We start from the raw sequence: 17124 nt of genomic DNA, 5'->3' as shown, positions 1-17124 counted from the left end.
CGCACCCCACTGAGAGACCATGCCCAGCGGGTAAACCGACTGCGTCCGTGCTGAGGTGTGAACGCAAAGCATCACCGGAAACGGACGCTCGCTCGCCTGTCGAATAAAAGGTCAACCACCGCGGACGGGATGATCTGCCTCCAAGCGCTCCCTGAACAGCTCGGGACGAAAACTGTGTGTGTGCGTTTTAATGTACCACAGACTACAGACGCGGTTCACAGTTGTGTACGTGGGGGTCAAGACGCTGCCGCTGCTGCTGCTGCTGGTGGTGGTCCCATCTCTCGGGAAAAGGAATTGTCGCCGTCTTGCCTCAATCAAACAATTATATTCAAAACGACGTCAAACTGAAGATGGGCAATTGCCGCAGCGGGTCAGGGGAGAATCTGTTTTTGAGAATCTTCTGTCGTGACACGACGGAATGGTGACGTTGAGCATGACACTGTGTGGCAACACATACCAGGAAGAGCCAACACCGTATGTCCACCCCCTCCTCCTCCTCTTGCAAGAAGGAGACATGTGATTGGACGTGACAGCAGAGAGGAAAAGAATTCGCACCTGCAACCTGAAAATCAACGCAGACAGACGGACAGACGGACAGACTGGACAAACCTGCTCCATCCGTCTGAGGGGCAAACAAGTCTACATGATAGAGGGAGAAAAGAGGTCACCTGGGCACTGCGTCAGAATGACACGGAGTGTTATGGCAACAGCAATGTCAGAAGATGATGATGATGATGATGATGATGATGATGTAGGGGGCAACGAATCTCAGTTCATCTCCACCAGACTCCATTGGGAAATCTGTCCATTTTATGTCATCTCGCGCGACGAGCGCCAACGTGAACGAGGCGGTCACAGAGGACACTTCTCCACGGATTACATATAATTAAAGAGGGAAAAAGTCGCGATGTGATTATGCCGAATTGTTGACAGGCTCCTAAATAGTGATTCTGAGTACGTAAATATGTTATTCAGTGAACCGATGTGCACATTTTAGACAAGCGAAGTGTAATTTACGCTTTTTTACAAAGACACTGGTCAAGACGAGACAAGTAAACGTGTTGATGGAATTCGGCATTAAACAGATGTCTGCTTGGATAAAGAGGATGATTTCCACCACTGACTTTTCCTCATTACCAACGAAAACGAGTTGGTTAGTTAAAAAGTTACTTTTTAAGATATGAGAGCAGCTGGTCAACTCTTGGGCAGGCTCGTTAAAGTGGACGTTTCCTAATTCTCTGTCCGTTGTCCGCGACACTACACGGCTGAGTTAGCAGCCGTTAGCTAACCTGGTGATATAAAGAGTCGTGTTTACCATCTTAGCTCCGCCGGTGGAACCGGGTCCCTACTTCGGGTGAACTTTTCTCCGCAGCAGCAGCAGCAGCTCCGGGCATAATCTCCGGGGACTCCACCTCGACCTCCCGGTCGTCGTCGAGCTCAGCTCAGGTGCGGAGTTGACCGTCGTCCGTTACCTTCGTCGGTGCGACACATGCCGCCGCCGCCGCCGTTGCTGTTGTTGTTGTTGTTGTTGTTGTTGAGAAACCGGCCGACGCGGCGGCCACGGTACGATCGCTTCCCAAAGCCCGGACCGCCCGCCCCGTCCGTCCGCCCGTCCGTCCGCCCGCCGCGGTGATAATCCTCTCTTTTCTAACACCGGGAGCCGGGCGGGCAAGCGGCAAGAGAGAGAACACGCCCCGCCCACCGCGCCGCGCAGAGGGAGGGGCTGCGGGAGATATCGATGACACCCTCATTAATTGATTGTAACCAACCAGAGAGTGAGGACCTACTGGACCGGTCGCGCTAATTAAAGTAGGTGTCTCATTATTAAAATATAAATTTCATTCGTATAATAATGTACTCAAAGCAGACACAAAGAAAAGAACTCCCCATTGGAAAAGATGTAAGGACAACAACAGCATATATTGGTTGATGGATGATTTTTTAAAATCTATCTATCTACCTTTTAACAAAGTGTTTGATGAAAAAACTGAATATTTTGTGTGTTTTGGGACTATACTGTTTTCATTTTTCAACATTACATTAAATTACATTCATTTAGCAGACGCATTTGTCCAAAGCGACTTACAATAAGTGCATTCAACCATGAAGATATTACCCAAAAGTGCAACAATCATAAGTACAATAAATTATTATTAATCAAAAATAAGATGAATCAATTATAAAAAATATTGGTTAGTTGTCGTAGCCCCAATCCAATACAAGTGTATTCTAAATTTAGGAAGATTATAATCTTCAGTTTTTGTTGACACTGTCCGAGAGGTATTGATTCAAATACACGTTTATTACTGAAGTTGTAGTCTGATGACTGGATTATAATCAAATGTGTTCATAATGCAGTCTAGTTTTACACCACTGCAAACCTTGATATTAAGCAGTTGAATTAATATGTCTCTCTGACCGTGTCAATAAAAACTGAAGGGCACATTCCCGTCTTTGCAAAGGTAAAATTAATGGCTAAGCTGTTGTGTACCTCCTAAAGTGACCATATGATTTATATCTTTATAGGTATAGCTTGTCAAGATGGAGATAATTTAACAACCCTAATACAATACTGTTGTGAAGTTTATTCAACACAATTCTTCATAAATGCATCAGGTGGTTGTTTGGCTACGATGATCATTCTGTCGGTGGCTATTCTCACCTTGGAAATATCGCTCGCTTTTATTGTTCATCCCCAGTGGTAATCCTCAACCCCCCTCATCAAGCCTACTTCTTAAATAGCTCATGTTTACAGCTGACTGAAGCACATTGTCGCCTCGATAATTAGATGAAACTGAAATAGGTGTAACGTGACACAGGCTGCATCTCGAGTGAAGAGGATAGATGAGTAACCCCCGCAAAGGTCTGGGGACTGAGCCATGAATGATTTAAAGGCGCGGCGGGTCTATACTCTGGCCCTGAACCGATAAAGAAACCAATTAGTATCGCTCGTGGCCCTGTCATATCATCTGGAACGGTAAGAATTCATCCCCTCACGATATACTGTAAAGTCACTTACAGCCACTGCAACGACCTGCCATGTCATAAAAACACACCAGCCTAATCACAGGGGTTCTTATCTCTTCAATCTCTTTCTCCTCTGGTTGTCTTTATCGCTTTTTCTCCCCTTCATGCATTCGTCGACCTCAAGCGCAGTTTATGAGGCCGGCGAGTTGCGTCAGCCGCCGGTTAATCATTGTGACAAGTGTTCGTGTGCGGATAGGTCGGACACTCGGAGGCTGGGTGATTCAGCCCGCAGGGGCCAGGAGAAAACAGCACCCGGCACTGCAGGCGGCATGCGGCGGCGACATCATCGGCGCATACTGACTAAAGGTTGAATCCGATCCAGGCTGATTCAATCATACCACTTCCATGAGAGTGTCTGTGCTTATTTTGAAGAAAGAGAAGAATCATTGCATATGGCCCGGGGGACAGAGAGCTGCAACAAATCCCTCAGTTGTGTGATCAATCTGAAAAACCCCTAATAAACTTCCAGTCCATTTCCCCCCTGGGTATTGATTCGTAAAACCCATGCCCATGCGTGTTAAAGTGAGATAACAGGCGGAGGAGTTAAATGTGACATTTAATTATGGCCCTGATTGGTGCTCTCTTCGTGCTCAAGCAGTGATTTGCTACCGAGAGGGCACCTGCTGTGGGCTCACAACTCTTTACGACTTGTGTAAATGCCATCAACATCTCTAAAGGGTAATCGCAGCACCACGTGACAAAGAAAATCGTCGGCACATCTGACCTGCCGGTACACACACGTCGGAATCCGTGGTTATGACAAATTCACGTGTGCGTCAAGGAATCAAGCATTTGCGTGTGCATCGAAAAATTCAAGCAGGTTAAGCCCAAGACGCCATTGTTCCCTTTTCCCCCGCACCAGCGATGTTTGTGTTCTTTATGCACTTCCTGCCTAACTTCCTGGCTGCGTCTCGAGCCGTGACATCACTCCGACCTCAGTGACACCAGACACTTCCTGGATACTGACGGCTGGTGCGGAGGGCGTCGAGGCGTGGGCCCTCTGGATTGTTCATGTGAAGGGGCGAGAGATGGCAACGTCGCCGCGCGGCTGCGGAATGTTTTGAGGGAGTTTTCGGAACGCTGTGAGTGTTTCGGTGAAGGAGGGATGGGTGTCGGACTGATCCAGTGGGATTGTGGGATATTTAGAAAAGCAAACGGGAACATTCTGTAGGGGTAGTGGAATGTTCAGGTCAGGGGTGGGTCAGGACGTTCAGGAGGATTTTGAGGAACTGTGAAGGGGATCGCCAACAGACTGGTTTACTATTGAAGCTGCACTAATCGATATTGATATTTTCTATCACCAACGTCAATACATTTTTCATATTTGTGGCCAAAAAGCAAGTGTAGTGTAGTTATTATTGTATTGGAGTACATTATGTTTCCAATATTTTGTCCACCTTATTTACATGTATAGAGGAGAAGGATTATTTCAAAACATATCACAAAAGCAGCAACTGGTCCTCAACTAGAATATCTGTGGTAACAAGAGATATGCCACAGATAATGTGTTAAACATCTACTGTTCAAAAATAAGTATCAAACTATTTTAGGATTTGACAATGCTGTTTAAAAGTTAACTAAGGTTTAAGGAACGATCGTGGTGTGGGTGGAAATCAATTCTCTGTTAAGATTAGAAGACCTTCGTCATCATGGTTCCAATAAAACAAAAAGCAGTTGAAGTTGTGGAATGGTCATTTTGTTAAATGAGCAAAGTTGATTCATTTTAGAATTGATCTGAAAAGCAGCTGGAGCCAGAGAATTAGCTTGATACACGACATGCACGTACTGCTCTATTTCTATGATCACTTATTAGGCTTCGGAGTCCCTATAATGGACCCCTAATGCTACGACATGATGTCATTTGATACCCGTCGCCACCCTCAGTGCTAATCTTCGTCGTACGTCTGGTAATTTACGTCAGCGCTAATATCTATTCCCATAACTCCCTGTCTCGGTGTCACTGACTTCCTCGAATAAGCATGCGAGAAAACAAGTGACGGACAGAAACTGAGAGCTCAGTATTCTACTGACACACAGCTGTGTGAGTCCGGCCGTGTCATCGCCGTGTCCGCGAGGCAGACAGGAAGGGAAACTCTCCAGAGCAGTTTGTTGTGTGCTCAGACAGTCGTCTCTCTCTCTGTGTGAGGAGAAAACGTCTCTGTGCTTCCTCATTTCTTTCGTTTTCTCATAATCTCTCACTTCTACTCCGACAGACACACACACACACACACACACACATTGTTCTGGAGGTCATGCACACCGTCGGACCAACTCACGTTACAGTGATGACATTTAGACCTAGATGATATCATATTTTAATTAATCTTGCGCTAAAAGATAACTTGAGGAGCTCCAGGAAAAATAATGTGAGAAGAAATGAAATTAATATTTCTACTGTTATGACTCCGCATCGAGTGCCCGGCTGATTGCACTGTCCACGTGACGCTCCAATGTGTTTTGTAGTTTTGTGCTCGGTGACATCTGTCGTCAGTTGGGAATATCCGGCAAAAAAAAGCTGCGTTGGGTACAACTCATCTTTTTATCCGTTGCACCAATCAGGGCAAAGTCAGACAACAACATCGGTTCGGTCCAAATCAATTGAGCAGCGAGACGCACGTACACGTGCACGTCCTTTGGGCTCAGTAACTGGAGCAGTGAAGTTATGGCGTATACTTTTTCTTTTTTGATTACATAACCCCATCCAAAACGCATCACTTCTTTCATCATACCCCCGTCTTCATCTTCCTGTGCTTTGTGTGTAACCTGTCCTGTCCATCTCCCCCTCGTCTTATTAAATCTGTCGACCTCCTTCTCCCTTTTTTTTTTTCATTATAAAGATGATGCTTTTGTGCCAGCAATTACATTTTCTTTCATACTGTCTCTCCCTCTCACCCCATAGCTTTTATCTCTCCCACAATCTTCCCTTTATTGCCGTTATTGCTTATTGCTGTACCCATGGAGCCGAGCTCGTGATCTGCGTCATGTCAATGTATGTGTCTGGATTTCGCCGCTCAAAAACTGTGGGTTTGTCAGTCAGGTTATGTTCAGCGTGGCCTTTCCCCCTCGCGCCATTGATGCTGATAAGCCCCATTAGGGGAAGTAATGATCCTCATACTCGCAGGCAAGCACAAACAAGCCGCGTCACGAGGGGATAGAGGATATCGTGAGGGAGGCTGCTGCTGTGGCGACCGGTTGGCAATGGTGACAGTGATTAATCAGTCTGAGCCTCGGCAGGCGGAGCACAGAAGACTCAGTCTGACGCGGTGCTCGGACCCAAAGTGAATTGCATCAGCTTCATGCATCCATTACTAAGTTTGTTAATAAAATCCTTAAGTTCTACGAGGTTTCTGAGTGGTCGTTCACTATATCAGGTTGCACTATTATTACCTTAAACCTGCAATAACTGACTGCTTTTTCGCCACTCGACGGCAGCGGAAAACGCTCTGTCAACATTGACATTGCGTCACCTTCTCGGTTTCTAGGTGGACAAACAGTTGCTTACTTACTCATTTTTGTATTTTGTGTTGCACACCTGTTTTAATTCTGTGATACACAAATCCCTTGGTAAACACCAACATTACAACCAGGCCACTGTAAGTTTGAACTCCGGAGGAGGAGGAGGTGGCGCTTTCCACTTTTTACTGCCTTCCCTTCTCTCTCTGCGCCTCAAAAGCAACTCTTTCAAACGAAATTAATGGCAGGAGCGTCGGTCCCCGCTCCTCCTCTCGCTCCCCGAGCTCTTTCAGCCTCAATAAAAAAAGCATTTCTTAAGGAAAGGGCCGAGGCTCCCTGCTTTCCAGCCGGGGCCTTTTGTCCAAGCTTAGCAGGGGAACTTAATCAATGGGGCAAGTGAATGGACATGCTGTGAATGGGAAAGGTTTGGCAAGGTTTTTTGTTTTGTTTATGGCGTTCTGGCAGTGAATTTAAGAGGACTGGAGATGAAGGCCCGCAGCAGAGAAGATGCATGACTGTCAAGGTGAATAACATGGCCACAAACCAGGACACAGTTTTACAGTTGGCAGTGGTGATAGTGATAAAATGCTGGCCTGAAAAGGCAGAAGAGAAACAAGGGGGGGTTGGGTTTGCCTGGAGGTGTAAGGACCCAGGTTATAAATCCCCCCCGAAACCCCATAGGGAAAGTGTGGGTGAGGAGGAATGTGATTCAGTATTTCTTTCCCCTCCCTGAACTGGACAAACCAGACTGCCTGGGGGAAAAAAGCGTGGGATATTATGTCAAAGAAGCTCATTATCTACATAGTAGCGTAGATACGTCAGGTATAACAGGCTACAAATGAGGACACTGTGTTGTTTGGGGGGGCGGGGAATTTGGTGACTTTGGCAACCATAAAATAAAATGGAAACGAAATAAAGAAAAGGATTGCTCTCATCTCGAATGAACGATCTTCTAATCATTAGTGCGGTATAGCCGGTAAACAAGGGGTTTGCTGAAATGTATCTGAGCTGAAGATATCTGGTTTCACATTGATACCTGTTGCATGTCGCACGCTTTTGTTGTAGCCTCCCTGACCTGTAGCTGTGCTGCAACGCGAGCCTGATCTCCACTATCAGAATGTGTGACCGATTTCATAAAGGACAGTGCCGCCTCGCACGGGGCACCACGGGGCCGTTTGAAATAAATATCTAAGGAGTCACACTATCAAAGGCAGCAGCCACGCTTTCATGTGTCACCTGCCCTACGTCAGAGCCCACCCTGCGCCGCCGGCTTGTGACATTTCATCTCCTTTGTCTCCCCCCGAGTGGTTTGAGGTCTCTTTGGAAAAACTGTAATTCTTTTTTAAATAAATGACACCTGCTGCGATATGTGGGCGTAGAGGGAGAAAGAGAATTCTAGGAACAGACAGGCACGGAGGTGTGTGACATTAAAAAGCCAGAGGTCTGAGAGGGATAAGAGGAGATGATTCAACAGACTGGCATATCCCTATTATTAATATGTCCAAATATCAAATAACTGGACAGATAAAACAATGCTTTGTTGCAGAGCTTAAGGTGAGAAGACCACCTTAAGCCACAGCCATTCATTTCGTAAACAGCGCGCTAACAATCTAATGAGAGGATTAGGGAGCTTTTTGAGTTTCTGCTTGGCAGATTTCGAATTTGTTTGGAAAGAGCCAGACTTGTTGTTTCCCTCTGTTTCCAATCTCGAAGGAAACATAAAGTCGGGACGGCATGAAAAATAAAGACGAGCATGAAGAGCGAATCTGACATTTTGTTGTTCTGCCGGCTTCACTGAGACAATAGAGTTGAAGACTAAACCTTCGTTAGCAGTACAAACAGAGCAGGTAGCTAGAGGCTGCAGACACACAGACAAGGTTATATGTTAATGAAGCCGAGTCAGACGAGTCAAGTTATAAATAAAACCTTCAAATCTCTGCTATTAATGTTAGTGAAAAGAAAATGAATTCATTTTGTTTTTCTGGGCCTCCTTTACCAACACATGCACACAAACTTGTGACTGCCACAGATGTAACCGCTTATATGTATTTATATATATATAATAATTGCTTGAATGACTCACAGCGACAGGTGCAAACTCAGCTGTAAGACTAATTTCTCCTTTTAGTCAACTTACGAAAGTATGAAACTAACAAATCTTAGTAGTGATAATCACAGAATATAAGTTTTATAGAAAATAATTCTTTGAAAACGTCATCAGAAGACGCTGTGTGAAAGCTCTTGCCTCAACATACAGTAATATACACATTGAGTTATGTCACTGTTAATAAAACATGCTCAATGTGTTTACAACCACCACCTGTGCCTAAAATAGAACAGAACCTTCATTGACGTCATTGGCAACGCTCGTGTTTACCCAGTATTTCAAAAATGAAATGATTATACAACGTTACAATTTGTTATGGTTCTGTGTTTAGGAAATGGAGCAAAGTGGGATGCGTCACTTTGAGCTACTATCTTGGTTTAGTTAGAGTCATAACTTGGGAAATGAGGATGACAGTGTAATTCAGTCGCATGAATCAGATATGAAAAAAAAAACTAAGTGGTTCCAACTTGTCCTTAAATGTTGGGACAGTGGAGGAAAAAATGACATAGGGGACAGAGAGAGGAAAAACAGATTCGTGAATCTGCCAATTGTAAGTGAAAGGCGGAATCTGGGTCCAGGCCAGGGTGTAGAGCTACGAGCAAGTTAATGCATGTCAGAGCTGAAGCCTAATGGTCACCGGTGCTATAGCATCGTCTCCTGTTGCCATGGCGACAAATTGAGTGGTCCATCGGTGACAAACATGACGAGAAATGGATTGAAGCTCACATTTACTCATGTGTGTGTGTGTGTATGTCTGTCTCTGTGCGTCTGTGTGCGTGTGTGCGTGTGTGCGTGTGTGCGTGTGTGTGTAGAATTAGAGGCTGAGGTCTGCAGATACATCTCAAACCAATTCACCTGGTCATCACTGAAGGTCATTTTTATCACCAGGGAAATTATACACACACACACACACACACACACACACACACACACACACACACGTAGCCCCGGTCTAATCAGACAGTTACCTGCTATTTGTCATTACTGAAATTATTTGTCAGCGAAGTGTGTCAAAGGTCAAAGTCTTTCATAAATCAAAAACCATTATTATTTGGTTCCTGCTTGTAAAATGTGAGAGTTTGCCACTTTTCATGGAGACAGTTGAAGTAATTGAAATTTAAACAACAGTCAAATCTGAAGACTATGGCGCCATCCAATATTTCAGTCTGAACCGAAGTGATGATGCGGGCGAGACACCAGCAGTTAATTGAATGAAAAATAATTGAGAATAATTGCTGGTTGCAGCGCTGACACCAAATATTGTTATCGTGTTGCAAAAACCTGGCAGGAGCAGCTTGAACAAACAACAGTTCACTCCCTGAGATTGTGCAGAACAAACTGCAGCCGCTGGCAGATGATATATTCTCTTTTTTATTTTACTGGGAAACAATGTGACTAATGTTCAGCAGGAGCAGCGGCGTGCGTGGGTCTTTATTTATTAATTTCCTTTTTGTTCGGAACATGGCAGACGCTCTGTGAAAAAAACCTCGGGGTGTAATTACCGTGGCAGGAAAAACACGAATAATGACGAGACGGCACTTAACCAGAGGTGGCGAATAACGAATCAGGAAATGTTGAAAGATCTCATTTACTACCAAACAGATGGGATGCTTTTGTTTAAATTAAATTTTTTTTCGTTGCAGTGACACATTGTTGTGGGGATGGGCTCTGGTTTTTTTGTGAAACGGGTGCAGTCAGTGTGTTTTGGCAGCGGCGTCGTATTTAAACAGACTTTGTTTCACCAAAAGAATGATAGTCATCATATATTGAAGTGGGCGGAGAACATCGCTATAATGAAGAGCTGCAGACATTGTAGGAATTTGCCAGTTTGGGAATCGTAAAAATCCCTACATAGTGGCTTTAATGATAAATAATGAACAGTTCTTCAATTTTCGTTATATATTAATGAAGATTTGAGATCTAATTTCATGATACAAATGCAAAATTGGAAAAAAAATTGTGGGAAACAAGTCTAGTGAAAGAAAGGGGAAAACATAGTATTTAGCATATACAATGTGCTCTTGATGTAAGCCAAACTAAATCCTCAATTGTGAAGTAGGTGATATGGATCATTTTTGGAAAATCAGCTGGGAAACAGGTATAAGGTAAAGGTTGGAGATGTAGTTTGCAGAGGCTACAGCCGTGCCAGCCGCTCTGTGAGGCTGCACTTTGGCACAGTTTTGATTCGGAGCTAAATGCGTCCGGAATGTAAATTAGCATAACAGGAATATGGTCATAAAACCAAAAGTACTGGACAAGTACCAACCACCAAGGTTGTTACACATTCACCCTGTGCGGAGGATGTGAATGTCCCGTCTGCCGAGTTCCACGGAAACTGATCCAACAGTAGCGGACAAACCTACTGTAGACCTAAAAATAAAAACAAGGGGGGGTCTCCGAAGTCGATAGGATTCATCTTCTGTGGATCACGAACGTCTCCACAGAGTTTCACAAACAATCCGAGCACGATGGAGATGTATTAGTGCGGATGAATACAGACCAACGTCGCCACGTGGCTTTACGAAAATCAAATGAAAACAGCCCCTCCTTCCTCGCCAAAGGACCCAACGCACCCAGAGACTGAGCCGCAGCAGCGGTATAAAAATGCAGAACGGTGAGTTAAAAGGTCAGACGGTTGACTCGGCTGTGCATACATCATCACATCCACTTCCCCATGTTCTCGTTCTGTTTGGTCGTGAGAAGCTGCGAAATGTCCCCACGCTGCATATTTAAGCACACACACACACACACAAGCACACAGCTGCTCCACGAGCTGTATGGCGAGCGAGAAGATTTGCGTTGTTGTCGACACATTACATGTCCCTCATCGAGATATTACCTCTGTTATGGGATAAACACGGCTTAATGAGGGAGAAGGTTGGCGGGGGTGGATGAAAGCAGATTGTAGTTCAAGGCCCCGAACGCTGTACATCCTGAGACGGCGATGGTTACCATGGTAAACAGACGGAAGGGAGCACAGTTAATAATAAAAAAAAAGGATTTAACGACATATCGAGGGAAGCAGAAGCTGCGAGAAAACACACATCGAGGCCGATAATGGATCTGCGGCAGAACTTCTTTTCTGCAGGGGATGAGAGCTCGCGGAGTGCGTGAACACACACTGTGCAGCCTCTGACTTCTGCTGCTTCCTTGTTTGTGGACCGGACAGGAAGAGCCCCATTAAGACTGGAAGGGGGTTTACGTAATGTGGTAGTTTACAGCATTTTGACTTTGCATATACTGGCAGACTGGGGCACATAATGCATGCACAACGCCGTGTCAGCACGATAACGGGGGGCGGACCCCCAGAGCACAGATGCTTCTCTTTGAGACGCAGATTACTAGAGGGATGCAAACGTGACGTCCTGCTCGGCCACCGAGAGAAAACAGGTCACGTCAGCCGCGTCTGTGTCGGAACGAGCGAGAAAAAGGTAGAGAGGATCACAACAAGCTCCTGGCGGCGAGAGAGGCGTGCACTCGTGACCGACGGACATTCCTTAGACGTTACTCAGGCTGCCAACTGCAAAATCTCACAGGGACGGACGAGGTGAAACTCGTCTGACTCGGCCTTTAACGTTCAAGAATTGCTTTTGTTCATTATCTATAGTCGCAGAATTCCCACCGTTAAGTTTAATTACATGGCTGACATGAAGAAAACCATCTGACTTAGACCTTTTACCTTTGCTCTGCTGCCTTATAATCTGTTTTCTAAGTCTTGGACGGCTTTCCCTGGAGAGAGAGCTATCGTAATTTAACAATGGTGGTTTGTAAAAGAGCACAATCCGGTGATAGATTAACTTGTTTGCCTCATGTGCCTGCGAGTAAATGCCGAGGTCATGAGGGCAAAGAAACGCACAGCTGATTATCACATGTGACTGAATTCATCTCCTCATTCATGCAGAACAGAATAGAGAAGCGATTCCCGTATCTATCAGCCCGAAACAGAGAAGAGCACATCAACAGCAAGGAGACAGATTTAGAGTGCAAACGCTACCTCTGTCACACGGATGAGTGGAATAGCGCTGTGGTTCTTCCTCATGCCTCCTCTTCCTCACAGCCGGAGGTCAAAGTGCACGCCACAGCACTCTTCAGAGGACCCCCTGCACATCAGAGCGCTTTGTCTGCCTCTTTGAAGTGTCAGGACTTCCCTCTTTAAGGGAGGAGGAGGGGTGTGTGTGCAACCCTCTTATTATGAAATTTTTTGCTTCCTGAGTTGGCAGCTCCGCTCCACACACACTCAAATCACAACCTGCCTCCTCCCGAGCTGCTCTCCTGCTCTGCAGTGGTTCTCACACACGTTCTGCCCTGCTGTGGGGGAAAAAGACCACCTTAAAAGGCATGAAGCAGCAGGAGGAGGGAGGGTTTTTGTTTTTTTTCTCCTTTCTTTTTCTTTTCCTTATCCCTATCAGCCACCCTCCACTGGCCAGGGCACACGTCTCTATAACGCTCCACAGTCACAGCAGCCTCCGCTGCCCGCCAGTCATGGGCGGGATGCACGCAGGAGCGAGATGGAGAGGTGGGAGCGAATGGATGTGGGGAGGGGGTTAGGGAGGATGAGTGTGGGAATATCGAGTTAGTGCTGGAATCTCCTGCCACACACACACACACACTCCCCGAGGGGTGAACGCACTCTGCAGGATGGAGACTTTGACAGCACTTCCAAGTCTGCAGAACCAGATAACAGCCTCTGTGCGTGTGTGTGTGTGTGTGTGTGTGTGTGTGTGGACTCTGCACCCACTCCCACTCCTGCTCAAAGGCATTCTTCTTTACGAGTGGGAGTGGGGAGCAGGGTCAGTGTTGCTTCTTGTCTTGTCAGTCTGCTTTTAGCGGATGAGAAACAGGTGTTATTTTATCTTTAGAAATCTACCAAAACATTTGTCAAACTGATGAATGTTTTCTGTGCAGAAAAAGTCTGATACCTCTTAAATGTAGGTTTCTCCCTCTTGTACAATTTGGAGAAACTGAAGAAGGAAATTAAAAGCCAAGGCCCATTTAGCATAGGAAACATTTGGGAGAATCGTAGCGATAAAACAGGAATCTGGAAATGCTCGAGGATTTGGGATGCTCCTCTTGGAGAGCAAGCCACGCACGGGAGGATGTCGGGCAATGAATGATGCAGGAGGAGGAGAGGATGGGTAGGGAGAGAGGCACAGGACAGGGATGTTTAAGATAAGGGATGGAGAATCAGAGGAGGAGGGGGTGGTGAACTACAGATCCAGTTAAGAGATATGACGGTCGGCAGGAGGGATGTCGAAGAGGAAAGAGGGTCAGGTGGGGAACGAGTCTCGACGTCACGATGACTCCTCTTCAGTCTGTGGTTTCACCACCACCACTACACCAGCTTCAGTGTCGTGCTGCATCAGCAGATACCCTACAGATTATCTTTGCAAAAAAGGTGAATCAGACGATAACTGTCAGTTAATGTGGGATACAGACATAAGAATTCATTCATTCAGAACGTAAATGCCGTCAAGCTTTACCGTCAACTCTCAAAAGCACTTTCAGATCATTGATCTCAAATAAATAATTTCAAGGGTTTGGTCTCTTTTCCGTTCTCATCAAGCATCAAACGTCTCCTCTGGCTTCTAAAAATAAAGAACCAGAGAACTGCTGACTCCAGAGGAACGACAAAAGCCCTCAAAGCCTCTCACTGATCCAGGAGGTGACAAGGCTGACTCACCAAATCAAAAGGGAACGACGCCCCCTCATGGACATGAAACGCCTTCACACAATGTTTTTGCTGAAGCTTTTAGTTGGAGGTGACTTTCTTCTTCTTATTATTAATAATATTAAGATAAATCAGTAATTACAAAGCTGATGGTTGCAGCCCCACAGCCAACTACGAGCTAAAGTGAGAAGGACTAAATGTTTAAAAATAACTGGGCAAGACAGGAAATATGTTTTGAAAAGAAATCAGAAATTAGGAAATACATTTATTGCCGTTTGGCAGAAGCCTCTTCAAATTTCAGATTTTTGGATGCTAATCCACCATGAATCAAAAAACATAACAAAGCTCCTTTTAAACATTTGTGTAGAGATTTTATTTTATTCTAGGACATGTTCGATACAGCGGCGGGAAAGCCATAATTTACAGAGAGTGGAAAATGAAAAGGTGCAGTTTTGAGAGTTCACTGGGCTCCGGCTTTGGGCGGAACCCACTCGTGGATCTTCTTGCTGGTGGTGGGGTACGGCACGTACTGCTGCGGGCTGCCGCTCACGTTGAACTGGTGGACCTCGGCCAGGAACTTCCTGGGCTCCGGTGGGTGGGTGGTGGGCGGGTCGTCGGTCATACAGTGCAGCCAGCGGTGCCTGAAAGAATACGGATGGAAGTCAGCGAGGTTTTATTGATACTAACGACATTATCGATTGTGCTCATCAGTCAGATTCTTTCTCAATGCCTACGTCGATAAAAAGAACCGATAAGCTCGGAGGCAGACGACTCCAATAGTTCTGAATATTCTGAAACTGCTTTTTCGATTTCTCATCCCAACAAATATGGAGGGAGGTGGTGGATTTAAGTGATTTTCTATAGATCAGCATCATCAAAATATTTTTTGACTTTGAAGTGGAGTCCATTAATTTGGCTCCCTTACAAAAAATGATTTTTTTTAAAAGGGTTTGTCATAAACTACAGCTTTTTTCTGTTTAGAAATATATTTTATATACAATATATCCACAGGAGATCTGAATTATTATTTCAAATTAGTCATTTTAAATTCTGCGATACATGTTTAAAAAATCTAACGCTAGCAAAAACATGTCTAGGGTAAATAGTACACCAACAAAATTAAACACAATATTTTGTCTTAAAAAAACACGTGGATTGTTTGCTAATGTCTCCAGGCCACACTCACATAGTCCTGATGAAGCACAGGAGTGTTGAATTTATATAGGAAACAAAGTTTTTTCCCCAAAAAACTGTTGGAAAAATTGTTGCAAATTCAGTCATAAATATATAAGATTATAGATTGATAGAAGTGTAAAATTCACAGTCGTACCATTCAGCGGGCACCATGCTGCCGTCCAAATTCCACATGGTGTTCTTCCCGTTCATCTCTGTGGTGTAGATCACCCAGCGGTGACGCCCTGAGACGACGACAACAAGCACATTTATATGTGTACTGTGTCAATATTCCTCAGTATTGTTGTGTAACAAAACGTCTTGAGAGAAATCCTGAAAACAACATTTCCGGGAATCTCAGACTCACCGAAGAAGTAGTGCTTGGTGTCCTCAAAGTACTTGTTGCCATATTTATCGACTCCGATCAGAGCTCCTGTCTTCACGTCGTTCACTCTACCGACAAAATGATAACAGTGATTAGAAGTGAACCAGAAACGATTTAATCTGGATTATTAAATCACAGTCAGTGAAGCAGGAGTTTATTAAAAATGTCACCTAAAGCTAAAACAAATAATTTTCCTCTGAGCCGAATTCGCCCAAAGCTTCTGAGGATGTTTGTACTTGCTGCAGTAAAACATCTGTAAGTTAAAATCCGGAAAACTGATCATTTTCTTAAAATTGACAGAATTTTGAATGGAGTTTGGCGTAGCGCGTCAAAAAGCAAAAAATAGGTGAACACGTCAAACGCATAACGTTGTCACACAACGTAAAGCTTCACAGCCTTTCAACTTATATAGATATTGTTATTATATATATTATCTTACATAAATAATGTATATAAGGATGTTAATCCACACTTTAAGGCTGGAGTTATCTGTCAACATGCTAACTTAGTTCCGCAGAGAAAAGACGCGTCAAGCTTAGATTTTCTGTTTTATGAAATATTTCACAGATATTATCTGTCGTGCAAAACACCCAATAAACAATATTGCATCAAACTCACCTGAGCAGCTGCAGGAGAAGCCCCCGGACTCCGCCGTGACCTCCTATTTGTCCCAAAGCCCTTCGGACGACGTTCACATACTGCGCCATCTTTTAGACGGAAGACTTACGGAGACGGACTGTGTGTGCTGGCGTAAACAGGGTCCGGGTCATTCGCGTGCCGGAAAGAAGCCTATAGTTCCACTTGAGAATAAAATCCGTTATAAACGTAATATAATATTACAATACAACTGCTACTAGTTTTATATTTATACCCATCGATCTGTCTTAAAATGGGTGTTTACTAATAAGTTCAAGAAACCAAATAGTTTCATAAATAGAATTGTTCTTATCATATTAACTGTATTAGTAAATGTTTACAAAAATTACACAATCAAAAAAATCCATAAATAAATTATATTTTTGATAAAAAATCATGTTCTTGTGTTTTGTGCACAAATAAACCATAGCTAAATAAACTATCTTGACATATATTGACCTAACACATACTAATGCCGCTTCATACATTTTACTTTTTGTTACTTTGCCTGTTTGCAAGTGTAAGCGGAGGCATGAATATGATAAATAAATAACTCATTAACACTGAAGTATGGCTATATCATAGATATTAGTGATGGCAATTATTGTCTTAATGGTAAATTCAGTGTCACATATTAAACTACAAGGACAGTTACTGTAGGTGGACCAGGATGTC

General features: G+C 44.4%; 2 protein-coding genes across 9 annotated transcripts in view; both read right to left on the bottom strand.

Annotated features, from left to right (window-relative positions):
* The window catches only part of LOC118286782 (transmembrane and coiled-coil domain protein 3-like), a 31059-nt gene extending 18322 nt beyond the window's left edge, over positions 1-12737 (bottom strand). For 3 of the 8 annotated variants that reach the window (XM_035611523.2, XM_035611497.2, XM_035611513.2), the window contains exon 1: positions 1316-1621. Coding sequence is in view for 5 of the 8 variants with exons in the window: in XM_035611497.2 (XP_035467390.1) it covers positions 1316-1318 (3 nt within the window). In the remaining 3 variants the exon portion in view is untranslated. Of the gene's footprint in view, positions 1-668; positions 868-1315; positions 1767-12581 lie in introns of those variants that run through there. The other 5 variants (XM_047336323.1, XM_035611490.2, XM_035611505.2 and 2 more) reach the window with 5 other exon arrangements.
* Positions 12738-14601: 1864 nt separating this feature from the next.
* ndufa12 (NADH:ubiquinone oxidoreductase subunit A12) lies at positions 14602-16582 on the bottom strand. Its single transcript, XM_035621136.1, has 4 exons — positions 16432-16582; positions 15796-15881; positions 15586-15673; positions 14602-14896 (listed from the first exon to the last, which is right to left on the bottom strand). The coding sequence occupies exons 1-4, from the start codon at positions 16518-16520 to the stop codon at positions 14716-14718; spliced, it is 444 nt and encodes a 147-aa protein (XP_035477029.1). The 5' UTR covers positions 16521-16582; the 3' UTR covers positions 14602-14715.
* Between the last annotated feature and the right edge of the window lie 542 nt (positions 16583-17124).

The sequence above is a fragment of the Scophthalmus maximus genome, chromosome 12, assembly GCF_022379125.1.
Source record: "Scophthalmus maximus strain ysfricsl-2021 chromosome 12, ASM2237912v1, whole genome shotgun sequence".
Classification (NCBI taxonomy): domain Eukaryota; kingdom Metazoa; phylum Chordata; class Actinopteri; order Pleuronectiformes; family Scophthalmidae; genus Scophthalmus; species Scophthalmus maximus.
The sequence above is the reverse complement of the archived record's forward strand: the minus strand, read 5'-3'. Positions and strand labels throughout refer to the sequence as shown.